Source organism: Frankliniella occidentalis, unplaced genomic scaffold, assembly GCF_000697945.3.
Source record: "Frankliniella occidentalis isolate FOCC.00 unplaced genomic scaffold, Focc_3.1 Scaffold18, whole genome shotgun sequence".
In the NCBI taxonomy this organism is placed as follows: Eukaryota; Metazoa; Arthropoda; class Insecta; order Thysanoptera; family Thripidae; genus Frankliniella; species Frankliniella occidentalis.
Genome location: NW_026267148.1, coordinates 1,691,793 through 1,706,255, shown reverse-complemented (window position 1 = coordinate 1,706,255; position 14,463 = coordinate 1,691,793). Strand labels below are relative to the sequence as shown.

The following is a 14,463-nucleotide window of genomic DNA, read 5'->3' as shown; positions in this document are numbered from 1 at the left end:
GTGGAGGGGGGCTGGCGCGGTGGGGAGGAGGAGGAGGGCGCCTAGCTGGCGGCGTCGCGGGAACAAGAGAAGCAGCCACCCGTCACAGGTGGGCTGGCTGCAGCCTCCTCCGCTGGGCTCCTGACCGCCCTGACCTCTGACCTCTCCGGCCCGTGTCAACAGCCGGGCGGGACACGACGTCACGGCGAACCTTTACCTGGCCAAGGCGGGCGGGGCGGGGCGGTGTGTTCTCCGGTGTGTTTGTCGGGGCGGCCGGGCGCCCGCGGCTCTAGCGGGGAGGCCGGCCCGCCGGGCGCGCGTGTTGGGCGGGCGGCCCACCCTGGACCCGACAGGCGCTTCACCGCCGCGCGCCTTGCCGTGCCGTGCGGGAGCCGCCCCCTTAGGTTCCTCCAGCATGCGCCGCACTGCCGCTGGACATCTGGACACTGGCAGACCGGCGTCACATTATTTGGAGCACACCAGTAGTTTGCTTTACGGCGTCTAAAGTCGGGTTCTGCGGGTGTGAGCTCCCACCCGCAGCCAGAGGCCCGAGGCCCGCACCAGAGCCTGGAGACTCTGCGGGTGGGTTGCGTGGGTAGGCTCCGGCTGAGCTGGCTGCGCCTTGGTGCCGCTCCGACCTACCAAACCTACCCCCCCCCCCCCCTTGGATTTTCTGACCCATGGTCTTTCTATTTTTCGCCGACGCAGCCCCTGGGGACTGGGGTCGTGAGGCGAAGACTCCGGTGAGAAACTGTTCCTAACGCAGTGTTTGGGTCGTCCCGCTCCCTACCGCCCCTCCTCCGTAGGCCACTGTGACGCGCTGCATTGATCCGAGACTAAGTAACGACTCCCGCGCTGCAAGAGTTTTGCACGTCGCGCTCCCTGTTTGGTATATTGAGAGTGCGGAGTGCGGTGCGCCCGAAGGGTCAAAGGTCGGGTTGGCCTGCGTTGCGCCCCCGCTCGTGCTCGCGCGGAGTGCGGGCTGACGGGTAGGGCGATGTGCTGTGGGTTGCCTATAAACACGGGTTTTGCGCAGAGAATTGCCTACCTCACAGGTGACCTTCTAGGGCTGACAGCTTGACAGTCCCCTATAGGAGGAGGGGGCGACTGCTGAAAACCGCGCCTGCGGACTTACGACCTTATAAACACAGAAACACTATCTCAAATCAAACTAGTTTTAATATCCCTCCATACGAATGCGTTCGGTACCAAGAAATTTGTCTTTTCCCTAAGCAAATTAGATTTGTCCTTAAATACTCGATTCAAGAACTGGCTTTTCTGGAGTGGCCTTTAAACTGCGCTATCAGGCAATCAGACGTTTTAATGAAAAATTAAAAATAAATGTTACACAACATTATCTTTAGGCGTGGCCACACTGTGGCCACGTGCGCTTTGGTACTTCCCTCCTGCACTCTAGACCAGTATGTTGTATCTGACCGATCACCTGTCTCTCTCTCTGCCCGCAGCGTGACCGGCTCCATGGTGGACGTCGAGTCGCTCAAGGCGCTGGTGGGCGACGCGCCGCTGGCGGTGCCCCTCGTGGTGCCGCTCAAGACCTCGCGCAGCGGCTCCCGGGCGGAGAACCTCGGCTCGGCGCACCTGCTGCCCGAAGCGCGGCCCCGCCGCGGCAGCTCGCTCCGCCAGGTGCTCATGTCGTTCATCGCCAACCTCGGCACCATCAACACGGGCATGGCCTTCGGCTTTTCGGCCGTCGTCATCCCGCAGCTCGTCAGCCCGACCTCCGACATCACCATCGATGAGAACCAGGCCTCCTGGATTGGTGAGCAGCTTGGCCGTGATTGTTATCGCTGCCGCGGTGCCGCAGTGCCTCGTGCTCGCCACGACTCACCTCTCCCTTCTCTGCCCCGCAGCCAGCTTGTCGTCCGCGTCCACCCCGGTGGGCTGCATCCTGTCCGGGTGGCTGATGGACGCCATAGGGCGCAAGCGCGCGCTGCTGCTCACCGAGATCCCCCTCTTGCTGGGCTGGCTGCTCATCGCCACGGCCGCGCCCGTCTCCGGCCTGTACCAGATTTACGCGGGCCGACTGCTCGTCGGGCTCGGCTCCGGCATGGTGGGCGCGCCCGCCCGGGTGTACACGGGGGAGGTGACGCAGCCGCACCTGCGCGGCACTCTGTCCGCCCTCGCCTCGGTGAGTAGCGCCCCCAGAGGCCCTGGGGAGTGGCCATTATGGTCTGCTTTACTGACGCGCTTTTGTTCCACAGGTCGGAGTGTCTCTCGGGGTGCTGCTCGAGTACTCGGTGGGGTCGTGCGTATCGTGGCGCTTGCTGGCCGGCCTGTCCTCCATCGTGCCGTCGCTCGCCCTGCTGCTCACCCTGCTCGCCCCCGAGTCCCCGGCGTGGCTGGTGAGCAGGGGCCGCCACCAGGAGGCGAGCGACTCGCTCTTCAGAGTGCGCGGCGCAAATTGCGACGTGCAGAGGGAACTCGACGACATGCGCGCATTCGCGGAGAGGAACAACTTGGTAAGCCGAGGGGTCCCTGCCGCCACCAGGTCATTTATTTCATTTGAGTCGCACTCACGCCCGTCTGTCATCCTCTGCAGGCCAAACTCGGTTGGAGGGACACGTTCAAGGAGCTAGTCAAGCCCGCCGCAGCCAAACCGTTCCTCATTCTGGTGGCCTACTTTGGCATCTACCAGTTCTCCGGTGTCAACACCATCACGTTCTATGCAGTTCACGTGTTCACCGAGTCGGGCGCGTCCATGGACAAGTACCTGGCCACCATTCTGCTGGGCGTCGTCAGGCTGTTGTTCACCGTGGCCGGCTGCGTGGCTCTCCGGCGCTGTGGCCGTCGCCCGCTCACCCTCACCTCTTGTGAGTACCAAAATGTACTCAAGAGTACGGGGCGAAGCGCGCGGAGCAGCTCGTCTTGAATACAGAGGAGAGGCTTTAACATTGTATTCTCGTGTTCCAGCCATAGGATGCGGCGTGTGCATGGTGGGCCTGGGAGGGTACATGCTCGCATGGGAAGTGTGGAGTGAGGGTGGCGACATCACACGGACGGCCACCTGGTTCCCGGTGGCCTGCATCTTCCTTTACACTGCTTTCTGCACAACGGGATTCCTCATCGTGCCTTGGGTCATGATAGGCGAAGTGTACCCGTCGAACGTGCGCGGTCTGATCGGAGGGCTGACAACGTGCGCGGCGCACATGTTCGTTTTCCTCGTGGTGAAGAGCTTCCCTCTCATGGAGAGCCTGATGGGGCACTCGGGCACATTCTTGATGTACGGTTTCATCTCTATTTTTGGTACTGCCTTCTTCTGGCTGTTCCTGCCTGAGACGAAGGGGCGGTCTTTACAAGAGATTGAGGATTACTTCTCGGGAAGATCTGATTCGCTAGGCAAACACGCCAAAAAAACGCCCGTCATAAGTAGTTCAGCCCAGCAGAAAATTTTAGTACCACCTAAGGGCCAAGCTCTACCTTAATTTATTTAATTAGGAAGTACTCTGTCATTTCACAATGTACTCTTTTGCACATTTGCTATCCTTTGATGCGTAAGAATTATGGACACCTGTGCAGTACTCTGATCTCATTATATTTTAATCTTTTCTTGGCATAACTGCTTGTCTCATAAGTTTAATGATCAAGCAAGGAAAACCAGGGCGGAGTGTCCGTTTTAGCATCATTTGTAGATGTAAGAATTGTAAATAAGTGTTTATTTGACTGACTTTTGTTGACTGATGCTGAGTGGCTTTGACGAAGAGACAGTATTCATATTTTACTCTCAGCACTACAAAAAAAGCAAGATCTTTTTCTAGATTCTTGCCATTTAAGTATGCTTCAGACAAACATTTCATAAACTCTGAGAATGTATTCTTATTTTAATAGGAAAATTGCAGCAGCTTGAGGTTTCTTTCGTAAGAACCGAAGATATTGAACTAATATTAAGTTAGACAAGATTTATGTGATGTGCATAGCTGTGATTGTGTGTACCAAAGTGCACAAACAAGCAATATTTTCATAGTTGAGTTTTTTCAAAATAAATAATTGAATGGATTTTTGTTTGGGTAGCCATCAAGTGTTTATTTTTATAAATAAATGCTTTTCACAAACAATAGATACAGAAGTAATTCTTTTTCCTACACTCCTCTGAGAAATACTCTACACCAAAATCCTTGTTCCTTTTCCATAGCTGTGATTGTGTGTACCAAAGTGCACAAACAAGCAATATTTTCATAGTTGAGTTTTTTCAAAATAAATAATGGAATGGATTTTTGTTTGGGTAGCCATCAAGTGTTTATTTTTATAAATAAATGCTTTTCACAAACAATAGATACAGAAGTAATTCTTTTTCCTACACTCCTCTGAGAAATACTCTACACCAAAATCCTTGTTCCTTTTCCATAGTCTTAGCAAGGATCTTGACAACATATAGTTGTTTTTTTGAAACAAAAGGAAGAATTAAATTGTAAGCACAGCTTTGATAACCATTTTTTAAACGGGCAGTTCCGCTTACGTGTCAAGATCATTGCAAAAAACGACTTACACTAAGCAAATGAAAACAGTGACTTCTGAAGTGAATTTGAAACTCACTTGCCATTTTTCTTTAGAGAATTATAGAATAAGGGTTGAAACTCCCAGGGAAGAGGAAATTTATAAGCTTCTTTGGTTGGCAAAGGTTTGTAGGCTTTCCTTATTTTTTCTGAAGCATAATCTTCAGCATTGAAAGCCTCAGCTGTTTTCATTTGCTCTTCAAGAGCAGCTAGGAAAATAGTTTCCTTCTTAATCTTTCGTTTCTGGAATAAAGTCATACGGTATACACGAAACTTTTTAAGCCACTTCTTCCTCTGATGCTTCTTAATTTTCCTCCGTCTAATTACAAGCATTCGAATAGCCAATTGTTTTAAGACTTTACCTCTCTGAGGTGCCTTAATTTCAACAACAACCTGATTGATGTGAGCATTGTCTAGGGAAGCTCTAGTTGTTGGCATTTCAAGGCTTACTTGTTTAATCAGTGTTGGGAGCCGAAGCTTAATAAGCTGTTCAGCTGGAGACATTGGTAAAATAGCAACGTCAATTCTTTGGAGTAAAGAATTACTTAGTGGTTTTTCTTCACTGTAGGTTGTAGATGGACTGTTAGATAGGCTTGTGAAGACATTTTGTGTTACATCTTGAATGTTGTTGAACTGGGTTGCAGATGGCCTCAAGCTAGACGAAAGATTAGATATGCATCTTGGTGATGCCAAGGCCAACGATCCTACAGGTACGGACAAAAAATAAAATAATGTAAGTTTAATGTCCAACGAGAAAAAACAATGCAGTTTGGAAAGAGAACCTCATTCTCATTGACCCAAAGGCATAGGGGTTAACTTATATAATATCAATTAAAACTCTTAAATTGAATCCTTTGGAAAACAAGAAGAACAAAAAAAAAAAACCTTCACATAAAAAATAATAGGTGGGTCGCTTTAAAGAAGTTTCAATTTAAATAACACAAGTAAGCGTTAGGTTAGGTTTTCTATTACGATTCAATAAGTTCACCCTAAGCATGACATCGAAAGATAGAACTGACAAGTGTTTTTCGCGTAGAAATGAATCAATCATGATAAAAAACATAGAGTATAGAAGTTAAAGTTAAAAGTATGTACGTACTTTCACAAAAAATAGAGGAACGCAAGATCTTCCGAAGGAGGGCCATGTTCAAAGTAACATGAGTGCCAATAATGTGATGATCTGCTGAACGCACCACAACCGAGGCAGACGACGTTGTATTCCTATCGTTGAGTGTTGTATACATATACTTTTTTTGGCGTTAACCAGCTGTCATGTGAGAATCAGAACATAAGTGTCTTTCCAACCATCATGAACAGTCTAGGACTGAGTATAATACTCAAAATGGGATGTCTGTGCTCCAAAGAATCAGTCATAGTTAATTCTAAGAAATATTACCTTCGAGACCAGCTTGGAGAGGGGTACGTCTCTAGGCACAGGACTTCTTAACCTGTATTTCTAAACATATAACTGTAAAAGCAAGATGCACTGAAGAGAATGTGGCGATAATCTGATTAACCATTCTCTCAACCTTTCTGTTTTCTTTCAGTGGCTTTAGTACAGTGTACTTAGGTGAAGAAGTTGGTTCTAAAAAAAAAGTTGCTATCAAAAAGATTATTTGTCATGGTATGGAAGATGAGAAAATAGCTCTTCGTGAAGCAGAATATCATGATGTTCTTCAGCACAAGAATATATTGAGGTGTATAGATTCCTCATTGACTGGCCATGCTGATCCAGTATTAAATTCAACTAGTATGGTTCTTTTGGTTCTACCTTATTATCCCGTAAGTTACTTCTTTTTCTTGGCATTATTTTAAGTACTGTACACTCACACTATTTGAACTTTCATTTTAAAAATTCCTTTAGCGAGGTACCCTATTACATGAGTTAGAGAGAAGGTCAGCTTCTCAAAGTTATATGGACCCTATTGACATTTTATCAATGTTCTTACAAATATGTGAAGGGATTAAAGTGTTTCATGAAGCTAAACCAGAGCCTCTGGCGCATCGTGACTTGAAAACTGCAAACATTCTTTTGGCTAACAACAATAGTCCTATTATCATGGATCTAGGTAAGTTATTATTTTGAGATAATTCATTTTACCTCTCATCTGATAAATTTAACCATTCCTCAGGTTCAGTTGCACGTGCCAGAGTCAAGATCACAGGCTCATCAGAAGCTCAGAAACTCCAGGATGTAGCTGCAGAGCGTTGTTCCATGCCTTATCGTGCACCAGAATTGTGGAATGTTGAATCCTATTGTGTTATTGATGAGCGAACTGATATTTGGGTACACATTTACTTTGTTGATGAATATAAAACAATTATTTTAGACGTGTTTGTGGCGCACTATGAATTTGTTATTTTGCTTTCTCTTTACAGTCTCTTGGATGCTTGCTGTATGCAATGTGTTTCTTTAAATCACCTTTTGATGCAGTCTACGAAAGAGGTGACAGTGTCGCTCTGGCTGTCATAAGTGGAACTATAAATTTCCCTGACAATAGCCCTTTTTCTGAGGTATGTTCTAGAATCACTTCTTTAGATGAATTTACCCATCTTTTGACTTATGTTAAGTTTTCTTTTTAAACAGGATATGCATGATCTTATTTTATTCATGCTTCGTGTGAATCCAATGGAACGCCCCTATATCTACAGTGTCATAGAAAGAGTTACCGATGAAATTGTTAAATATGAAGCAAAGGCCTAATTGAGAGTCTTTCCAATACCATGTTTTCTGTTGAACCCAGTGAGAAATCAAAATCGATGTGACATCGAATCGACATCAAATAGATGTCAGTTATCGGAAATGTCTCGATTTGAAGACCATCTCAGGATCGATTCGACACGATAATCGACAATTTACCGACAACGATATCGGTCTGACATCATTTCGATGTAACTGTTTCTCACTGGGAACATGGCTGGCTGACAGAATAAGATTAATGTGCTACCTTTCTTCCACAAACAGCAGTGAATAATGTTTTATCTGAAAACATCACCATCACATCTTTATTATCAGAGATTTTATTATATCACATTCTATCAAAGGTTTAATTAAGGTTATCACATAAGTAAGATAGTATTAAAATATCAAAAGAATATTGTCTGTTTTTAAAGAATGATAATAGAAATGTAGCTCAGCTCACACTTTAACTAATGATGTCAATCTATTTTTGACGCACCTTTTAAAACCAAAATGTTTTGTTACTGTATGTTTTATATGTTTTAATTTCATGGGACAATTTAAAAAAAAAAAAAAAAGGATTGATTTTTAACCATTGTAAGTGTCTCCTTTTCCTATTCAATAATCAAGTGTGCCATATCATTATGATGATTATTAATTATCATCATAAGGATAGCAAGCAGCTGACAGACAACATAATATTTTGGTCGAGGGGTACCTCACTTCTAAAATGAGCGCACACTGCTTGAGGTCCCTTTGGTGATGGGAACAAATTGTCTGAATTTCTGAGGAAAAGTTTGTTTTTTGTAGAGTTTAGGGGGTGGGGGGGGGGATTGTCCATTTTGTCCAGAAAGTGTGTGATTAGACTGTGATTGGAGAAGGAGCGTACACACTGATTGGAGGCAGTAAGGTACCGCCCTCGATTTTGGTTTGGACTTCATATTTTGACATTTTGACAAAATGGGATCTGGGGTAGTGCTTTCACTGATTGGCAGAGATAAGAAAACGATCGAGAATGGTATTCCCCGCCCTCGCGCTTCGCAGCCGCCCATACAACTTCTTTTTGGCACTCGTTGAGAATCACGGATCCATAAATCTAGTTGAAGCTAGTATGCTTCCATAATTTTACATTGGCAGGACGAAAATAGTTTCGATTATTGAGGTAGCACGCGCACACACGGCGGAAGTCAAGGCGGAAGTACTCAAGGGAAGTAGACGGCTTACACTACCCCTTTGAACTTTCATCTCGTTGGCGCGCTTGCAAACCGCTTCCCTTCCCTTCCCTTCCTCCGGCCTTCACTATCTCTTCAGTGCTTCAGTGACCCCCGCAAAGCAATGTTAACCAGTACTCAGAACTGCCTATTCACATGCAAAAAGGAGGGTTGCTGACTTTTTGTTGAGCAAAATCTTTCCATCTTTCCTAAATTACTCTGACCACAAAGATTGTGACAGATTACATGACTTATTCGAACGCACCTACGAATGAACAACAAAAAGAAAAAATCGATACCCATGATTCCGTATGAGACGCCATTTCCTTTTCCGTCCCCAAGGAGGCTTCGTTGTTTGTGCGGGGTCTCCATCTTTCTCTGGAGTTGGAAAGAAAATAAGTGTAAATAAAGTGGTGATAGGGGACGAAATAATCAAAACATGAGTTCATATTTGCAAGTGGCTGAAGATGAAAATGAAGAACCCATAGAGTTGCCCACTGAAGAAGATGGCACTCTTCTTCTCACGACATTGGCGGCCCAGTTCCCAGGGACTTGTGGATTGAAATACCGCAATCCGGAGTCTCGTATGAGAGGAGTTCGTCTTGTAGATGGCCGGTTACATGCTCCTGATGGCAACTGGGGGAGTAATATTTACTTCTGCGTCTTTCCGAAGGGTAAGTCCGGCGGAATCTTTTACTCGAACTGATCCTGACTCCTAGTTTCTTGTGGCAATTCTCTTGTAATGGCGGCTGCAGGGTTAGGCCTATTAAAATAATTTGATCATTCGCTTGACATTTAATTATTTCTTTTCCTCCCAATCTGGAGTAATCCCGTTAAACTATATTATGTATTAGCCAGCTCTTTCTGCAGTTACTCATTTAATTATCCTCAATATATCACACTAGTAACCTCTCCCCTTTCTTAGGCTACTTCAAGATCAATTAATTTGTATTCTTAATTTCTTTTATAAATCTGTAAAGCTGCTGATTTTTCTATAATTTTTTTTTATTTCCACCCAATTAACTATTTAATAAACATTTTTTTACTGTATTAATTATTATGCTTTGCCTCTCTCGCTGTCAAGTTGGGATGTGAAATTTATTTACTTAATCTTGATTTTACCTTGTCCAACAGAGAACAAAAGAAAGTCAGATGATCACTTGGAAAATTCTACACCAAAGACTAAGAGAATGGAAACTAAAATGAAATGTTCAGATTTAATTGTTTTGGGTCTACCATGGAAAACTTCTGAGCAACAGCTACGGGAGTACTTTGAATCATTCGGAGAAGTCCTAATGGCACAGGTAGATAAGTGTAATTTGCTGCTGTGTACTCTACTCTTGTATATTTGCGAATGTCGAATGTGTTATTTTAATCTAATCGCTGTTTTCAGGTCAAGAAAGATCCCAAGACAGGACAGTCGAAGGGATTTGGTTTCATTCGGTTTGGAAGTTACGAGGCTCAAATCAGAGTACTTGCGCAGAGACACATGATTGATGGAAGATGGTGTGATGTGAAAGTTCCCAACTCTAAGGTATGTTGAATTCAAAATACTTATAAAAACAAGCAATCTGTCATTTGACAAACCCAAATTTACCCTCTTGATCTAAAGTATGGCAGTTATAGTACTTAAAATTTTTACTTCATTTCTTAGTCTGATAATAATTGTCATACTACTTGACAATGTGCCTCTCCATAAGAATACCTAGTTGTTTTGTATTATAGAAATCTGCATCAATTATTAGTATGTTCTAAATGGGTGGTGGATCTCAGCATGTTGATGTTTTGATTCTTCCTTTGTGCTGATTCTTTTGTTCAGCTCTCAAATGTGAGTAGCCAGAGGTTTGATCCCAATAAAGCCAAACAATCCATCCAACTTTAAAAACTTGATAAATTTTCGTCTACAATTGTTTTAGCATAATTTATTGTAAATGTTAAGTGTTTTGACCTCCCCCAGAATATTCATATATTCTAAAATATCCTCATAAGCAGTTGCATCTGGCACTCCAGATGCTACCTATTTAGTTGTTTAATACCTCATAGTAAATGGCTTACTATTTGAGTGCTGGTGTGTGAGTGCATTGCATGTAAATATATATGAGTGTTCATATTCGCCTGTTGATTGACCCTTTGCTTTGAGTGTGAATGTTGTGTGGGATTATTTTAGGGCACTGTTTTTATTATTAATTATTTTTTTAACTCCACAAGTAAAGACATCTATCTTGAAAATTAGCAGGAAATTGTCCCTGTCATCAAGGGAATAAAAATGGTTGACTGGGTGATGGTTGTGTGAAGCTGGCGTGGTGTGAGTGTATGTATGTTTTTTTCCATCTAATGCTTAGATGAGCAGGAAAAACTTTTTCTAATAACAATAACTTATTTTAACAAGTGTCTAGAACAAAGTTGAAATAGGATTGGTGAAAGATTTCTTAATTTGGGTGGGACTTGAGAACGGATTTCATATCCATATTTCCTGCTTTTCCCCCTTGTTTCTGTTGTGGTGTGTCGTGTGTATCTGATGTGTGTGGATGAATGAGTTGTGAGAGAACTGATGCTGTCAGCTGTTAAAATACAAATTAGATTGTTATCTAAGTGAAATTATTTTTGTGTCACTGAGTGAGATGGTATGATTTGTATGAGCATTAATGTCGACTGTGTGAAGTGTATCTATTATTGTCAATATATTTATATTGATTGAAACGAATGTGAATACAGCATAATAGAAGACTTGTCTAGTTATGTCAGTGGTTATCATATAACCAGAAAGTGAATCAAGATACAAACACACAAATATTTTTTTGAGATTTGTTCCATTTTTATTAGTGAAAATAACATCTTAGAACATCACCCAAAGTCATCGTTGTTTTGTTGCTTTTTCAGTTTATTGGGTAATACATGTTTTCGAAGACATGAAGTCACTAGGTATATTGAATGTTAAGTGGCCTGAGAACATGAATTAAGTTTGTTTAATGGGTAGATCTAATTCCATGTGTGTGAAACATAAATTCTTTTAGTAACTGTTGTTTTCATAAATATTCTAACCTATTTTTCTCACTCATACAACTAGTTCTCAATTAAAAATGTATAGCGTCACTTCTTTGTGTGAATGTGGAAGTTGTCTGACCGTGTGAATACTGCATGTGAGAAGCAAAGTGTGCATTTGTGTATGTTTGTGCGTACGTATGTTTGTGTATGAATGACCTAGTCGAAGTGGAGTTATGGGTGATTCAAGTACAAGTGGAACCTTGAGTGAGGCGAGCTGTGAGTCTTCTACTTTATCCCCTCTGTGTGTGTGCGCGCTGGATGCTATTGAATGGTACTTGGCTTGGTATGGTTTTGTTGCCAAAGAACATATATTATTACTGTGAGCAAGAAAAATGTTGAGTATTGGCCTCGCTGATGGTGGGGTCGATGTTTCTTTGCAGGCCACTGATGCCGGGCAGCGACTTGGTGCCCATAAGTCCGATTCTGATAGAGACTGGGCTATGCAGGCTCCACCAACCAACTACTCCTCAGCTACTCGATACAACTCGGTTGGCAATTACCGTCCCTCCTCAAGTTATGAGGGATCTGTAGATTCTTACTATAGTAAACCCTCCTACGACAGATCAATGACTCATGAAGAAGCTCTTCAAGTTTATGATAAATCATACAGTGTGTCTGGTTATTCACATTATGAAGCTGTGGGCCATGGCCGCTCTCCGTCTCCTTATTCTTCTTATTACTCCAGTAGACAATATACTCCTGCACGGGATGCTTATGATACATATTATTACAACCGTCATCGATCACCTGATCGGTACTCAGATAGAGATGGTCAAAGACATCACAGAAGCGCACATCACAGGAGTAAGAGCTCAAGTCGTCATGAGCGCAGTTCACCACCCATGTGCAACAAATATTTCAGGAAAAATGTTGGATCTTTTAAAGAGAGGTCACGTTCTCGATCACCCTTAGATAGAACTTATTACTATCCTCCAGGAAGATCTGTAACAGACTCAATCCCTGTGATTCAGTCACGATATTAATGGTATGAAATGCAATAAAGTTCTGTTGAGTACTTGAATGTGTGCACGTGAATGAGAAAAGGTGGTCAGCAGTTTGGTGAGGTGTTGTGGAACTTAGATGCAAATTTTGTTGTTTTGGAGAGAAGGTTTACTATAGAATTTATTCTTGTTTCAATTAACCTGTTGATTAACCAGCTTATTAAATTTTACCACTTTTATCATTTTCCACCATGGGTCAGTTCTGCTTTCTTTGCATAAACTTGGGTTGTGTGTTTTTCTGTTTCTAGGAATTAATTCTGGTAAAACATGGGTGTACTTTTGTTGAATTTTCATTTTTAATGTCATTTATCTCTAAATCATCATTGGTCATCCATCATTCAGTGTTCTACAAATCCACCAAACTCATTATCATCTTAAACATAATTACTGAGAGTAATTTTAGAGTACCAAAAATTACTTACAAGCACATTCTGAGATGTTTAATTGTTAAGCTGACATGTGTATTAATTTTGTGTTGTGTACTTTTTTTTTTGTTCACTTTCATGTATTCCCTGCTGTCTCTTGATGACATTCTTTTTTTTTCTGCCTCCATCTAACATCTACCTAAATTAGTCTGTAGATGTTCAGTACCTATGGCAGCTTGGAGGACTATATTAGTTTTGCTTGCAATTGTTTTGGGGATTGTTTCCTTTTGTGAGTGTTTCTTGCTGTGCAGGCTATTTTGTAAACTTAATTCAATACTTACTCTTGCTCTTAATACCATACCCATATGCAAATCTATGAGCCTAAACTACTGACAAGTAGTATGTATTGTATCTGAGGTTAATTGTTATAATTTACAAATGAAAGTAGTGAAGTTGCACTTAAACTTTTGACAGACATACTGTCAAGAATTATCCGTTTCTGAGCACCCTTTGAATCATCATCAATTCTAGACTTTCATCAATCATTTTTTTCTTTTTGATAGTGAGTTGATTGGGAAAGGAATGTGTTTTTGCATGACGGCATCAATCTGTGCATGTGTATATTCCAGTATTATATCTTGATGAATTTATCAAAGTTAAAGAAATTCCTATTCAAAATAAGCTTATCTCTAACAGATATCTATGAGTTTGAATATCTGTATGTCAAAATTATGTTTGGAATTGTAATTTTATTGTTTTTCCATAAATGGTTTACCCTCTAGTAATTGCTGTGTTCATGTATTTCCCTGTACTGTACTCTGGGCAAGTACATAGTAGCTCAGTTAAATGCATGAGTGTTTCTACTGAAAGAGGGGCTGAAAGTGCTGCTCAGTTATATCAGCTCAAGCTGTGCTGGCTCTACATAGAGGATATTATTGACCTTTTCCAGGACGGCCAGATGATGCAGGTGCCATGCAAGGTATTTGTGGGCCGGTGCACAGAGGATCTCCAGCAAGATGATTTGCGTGAGTATTTCTCCAAGTTTGGTGAGGTGACGGACGTTTTCATCCCCAAGCCGTTCCGGGCATTTGCATTTGTCACTTTCCTCGACCCGGAGATTGCAATGGGTCTGTGCGGCGAGGACCACATCATCAAGGGTATCTCAGTGCATGTGTCCGAGGCCGCACCCAAGAGCGAGCTCAACGGCGGTCGCTCTTACGGCGGCAATCGTGGTGGCGGCGGAGGTCGCGACCACAACATGGGCAGGCCGATGGGAGGCAATCACTACCAACAGCACCATCACGGTCACGGCCATGGCCATGGGGGCGGCAATATGGGACCCGGCGGCTGGAACCAGGGTGGCCATAACCGAGGCTCGATTGATATGCCCAATCTGCAGGCGTTGGGCATCACTGGTCAGGGAGGCCAGGGAGCGCAAGGACAAGGACAGAATATGAACAACCCTTTAGGGATGGGGGCGCTCAATTTGGGCGCCATGCCTATGAATACAGCTCTTATGGCGGCAGCTCTCAACCAGGCGGGTTGGGGCCTCATTGGCTCTTTACAGGGCAACCAGGGGCAGCCGGCGGGGGACCAGGGGCAGCAGGGGTTTGTGGGGCCCAACCAGGGCGGGGCGGGGTTTGGGGCCGGCCCACCTGGCGGTCCCCAGCA

The 14,463-nt window shown here is 43.6% G+C and overlaps 4 protein-coding genes across 4 annotated transcripts in view; 3 read left to right on the top strand and 1 right to left on the bottom strand.

Annotated features, from left to right (window-relative positions):
• LOC127748690 (facilitated trehalose transporter Tret1-2 homolog) overlaps nucleotides 1-4,054 on the top strand; it is a 6,695-nt gene extending 2,641 nt beyond the window's left edge. The window contains exons 2-6 of the mRNA XM_052264380.1: nucleotides 1,446-1,759; nucleotides 1,851-2,128; nucleotides 2,202-2,459; nucleotides 2,540-2,810; nucleotides 2,911-4,054. Of these exons, the coding sequence (XP_052120340.1) occupies nucleotides 1,446-1,759; nucleotides 1,851-2,128; nucleotides 2,202-2,459; nucleotides 2,540-2,810; nucleotides 2,911-3,422 (1,633 nt within the window). The 3' untranslated portion in view covers nucleotides 3,423-4,054. The remainder of the gene's footprint in view (nucleotides 1-1,445; nucleotides 1,760-1,850; nucleotides 2,129-2,201; nucleotides 2,460-2,539; nucleotides 2,811-2,910) is intronic.
• A 154-nt stretch (nucleotides 4,055-4,208) lies between these two features.
• On the bottom strand, nucleotides 4,209-5,746 carry LOC113207527 (uncharacterized). Its single transcript, XM_026424137.2, has 2 exons — nucleotides 5,590-5,746; nucleotides 4,209-5,194 (listed from the first exon to the last, which is right to left on the bottom strand). The coding sequence occupies exons 1-2, from the start codon at nucleotides 5,732-5,734 to the stop codon at nucleotides 4,527-4,529; spliced, it is 813 nt and encodes a 270-aa protein (XP_026279922.2). The 5' UTR covers nucleotides 5,735-5,746; the 3' UTR covers nucleotides 4,209-4,526.
• A 19-nt stretch (nucleotides 5,747-5,765) lies between these two features.
• Nucleotides 5,766-7,767, top strand: LOC113207526 (serine/threonine-protein kinase 16). Its single transcript, XM_026424134.2, has 6 exons — nucleotides 5,766-5,909; nucleotides 6,038-6,272; nucleotides 6,355-6,559; nucleotides 6,623-6,777; nucleotides 6,870-7,004; nucleotides 7,078-7,767. The coding sequence occupies exons 1-6, from the start codon at nucleotides 5,800-5,802 to the stop codon at nucleotides 7,192-7,194; spliced, it is 957 nt and encodes a 318-aa protein (XP_026279919.1). The 5' UTR covers nucleotides 5,766-5,799; the 3' UTR covers nucleotides 7,195-7,767.
• A 916-nt stretch (nucleotides 7,768-8,683) lies between these two features.
• LOC113207566 (TAR DNA-binding protein 43) overlaps nucleotides 8,684-14,463 on the top strand; it is a 9,603-nt gene continuing 3,823 nt past the window's right edge. Inside the window, exons 1-4 of the mRNA XM_026424185.2 lie at nucleotides 8,684-9,055; nucleotides 9,516-9,685; nucleotides 9,775-9,915; nucleotides 13,742-14,460. Coding sequence (XP_026279970.2) covers nucleotides 8,821-9,055; nucleotides 9,516-9,685; nucleotides 9,775-9,915; nucleotides 13,742-14,460 — 1,265 coding nt within the window. The 5' untranslated portion in view covers nucleotides 8,684-8,820. The remainder of the gene's footprint in view (nucleotides 9,056-9,515; nucleotides 9,686-9,774; nucleotides 9,916-13,741; nucleotides 14,461-14,463) is intronic.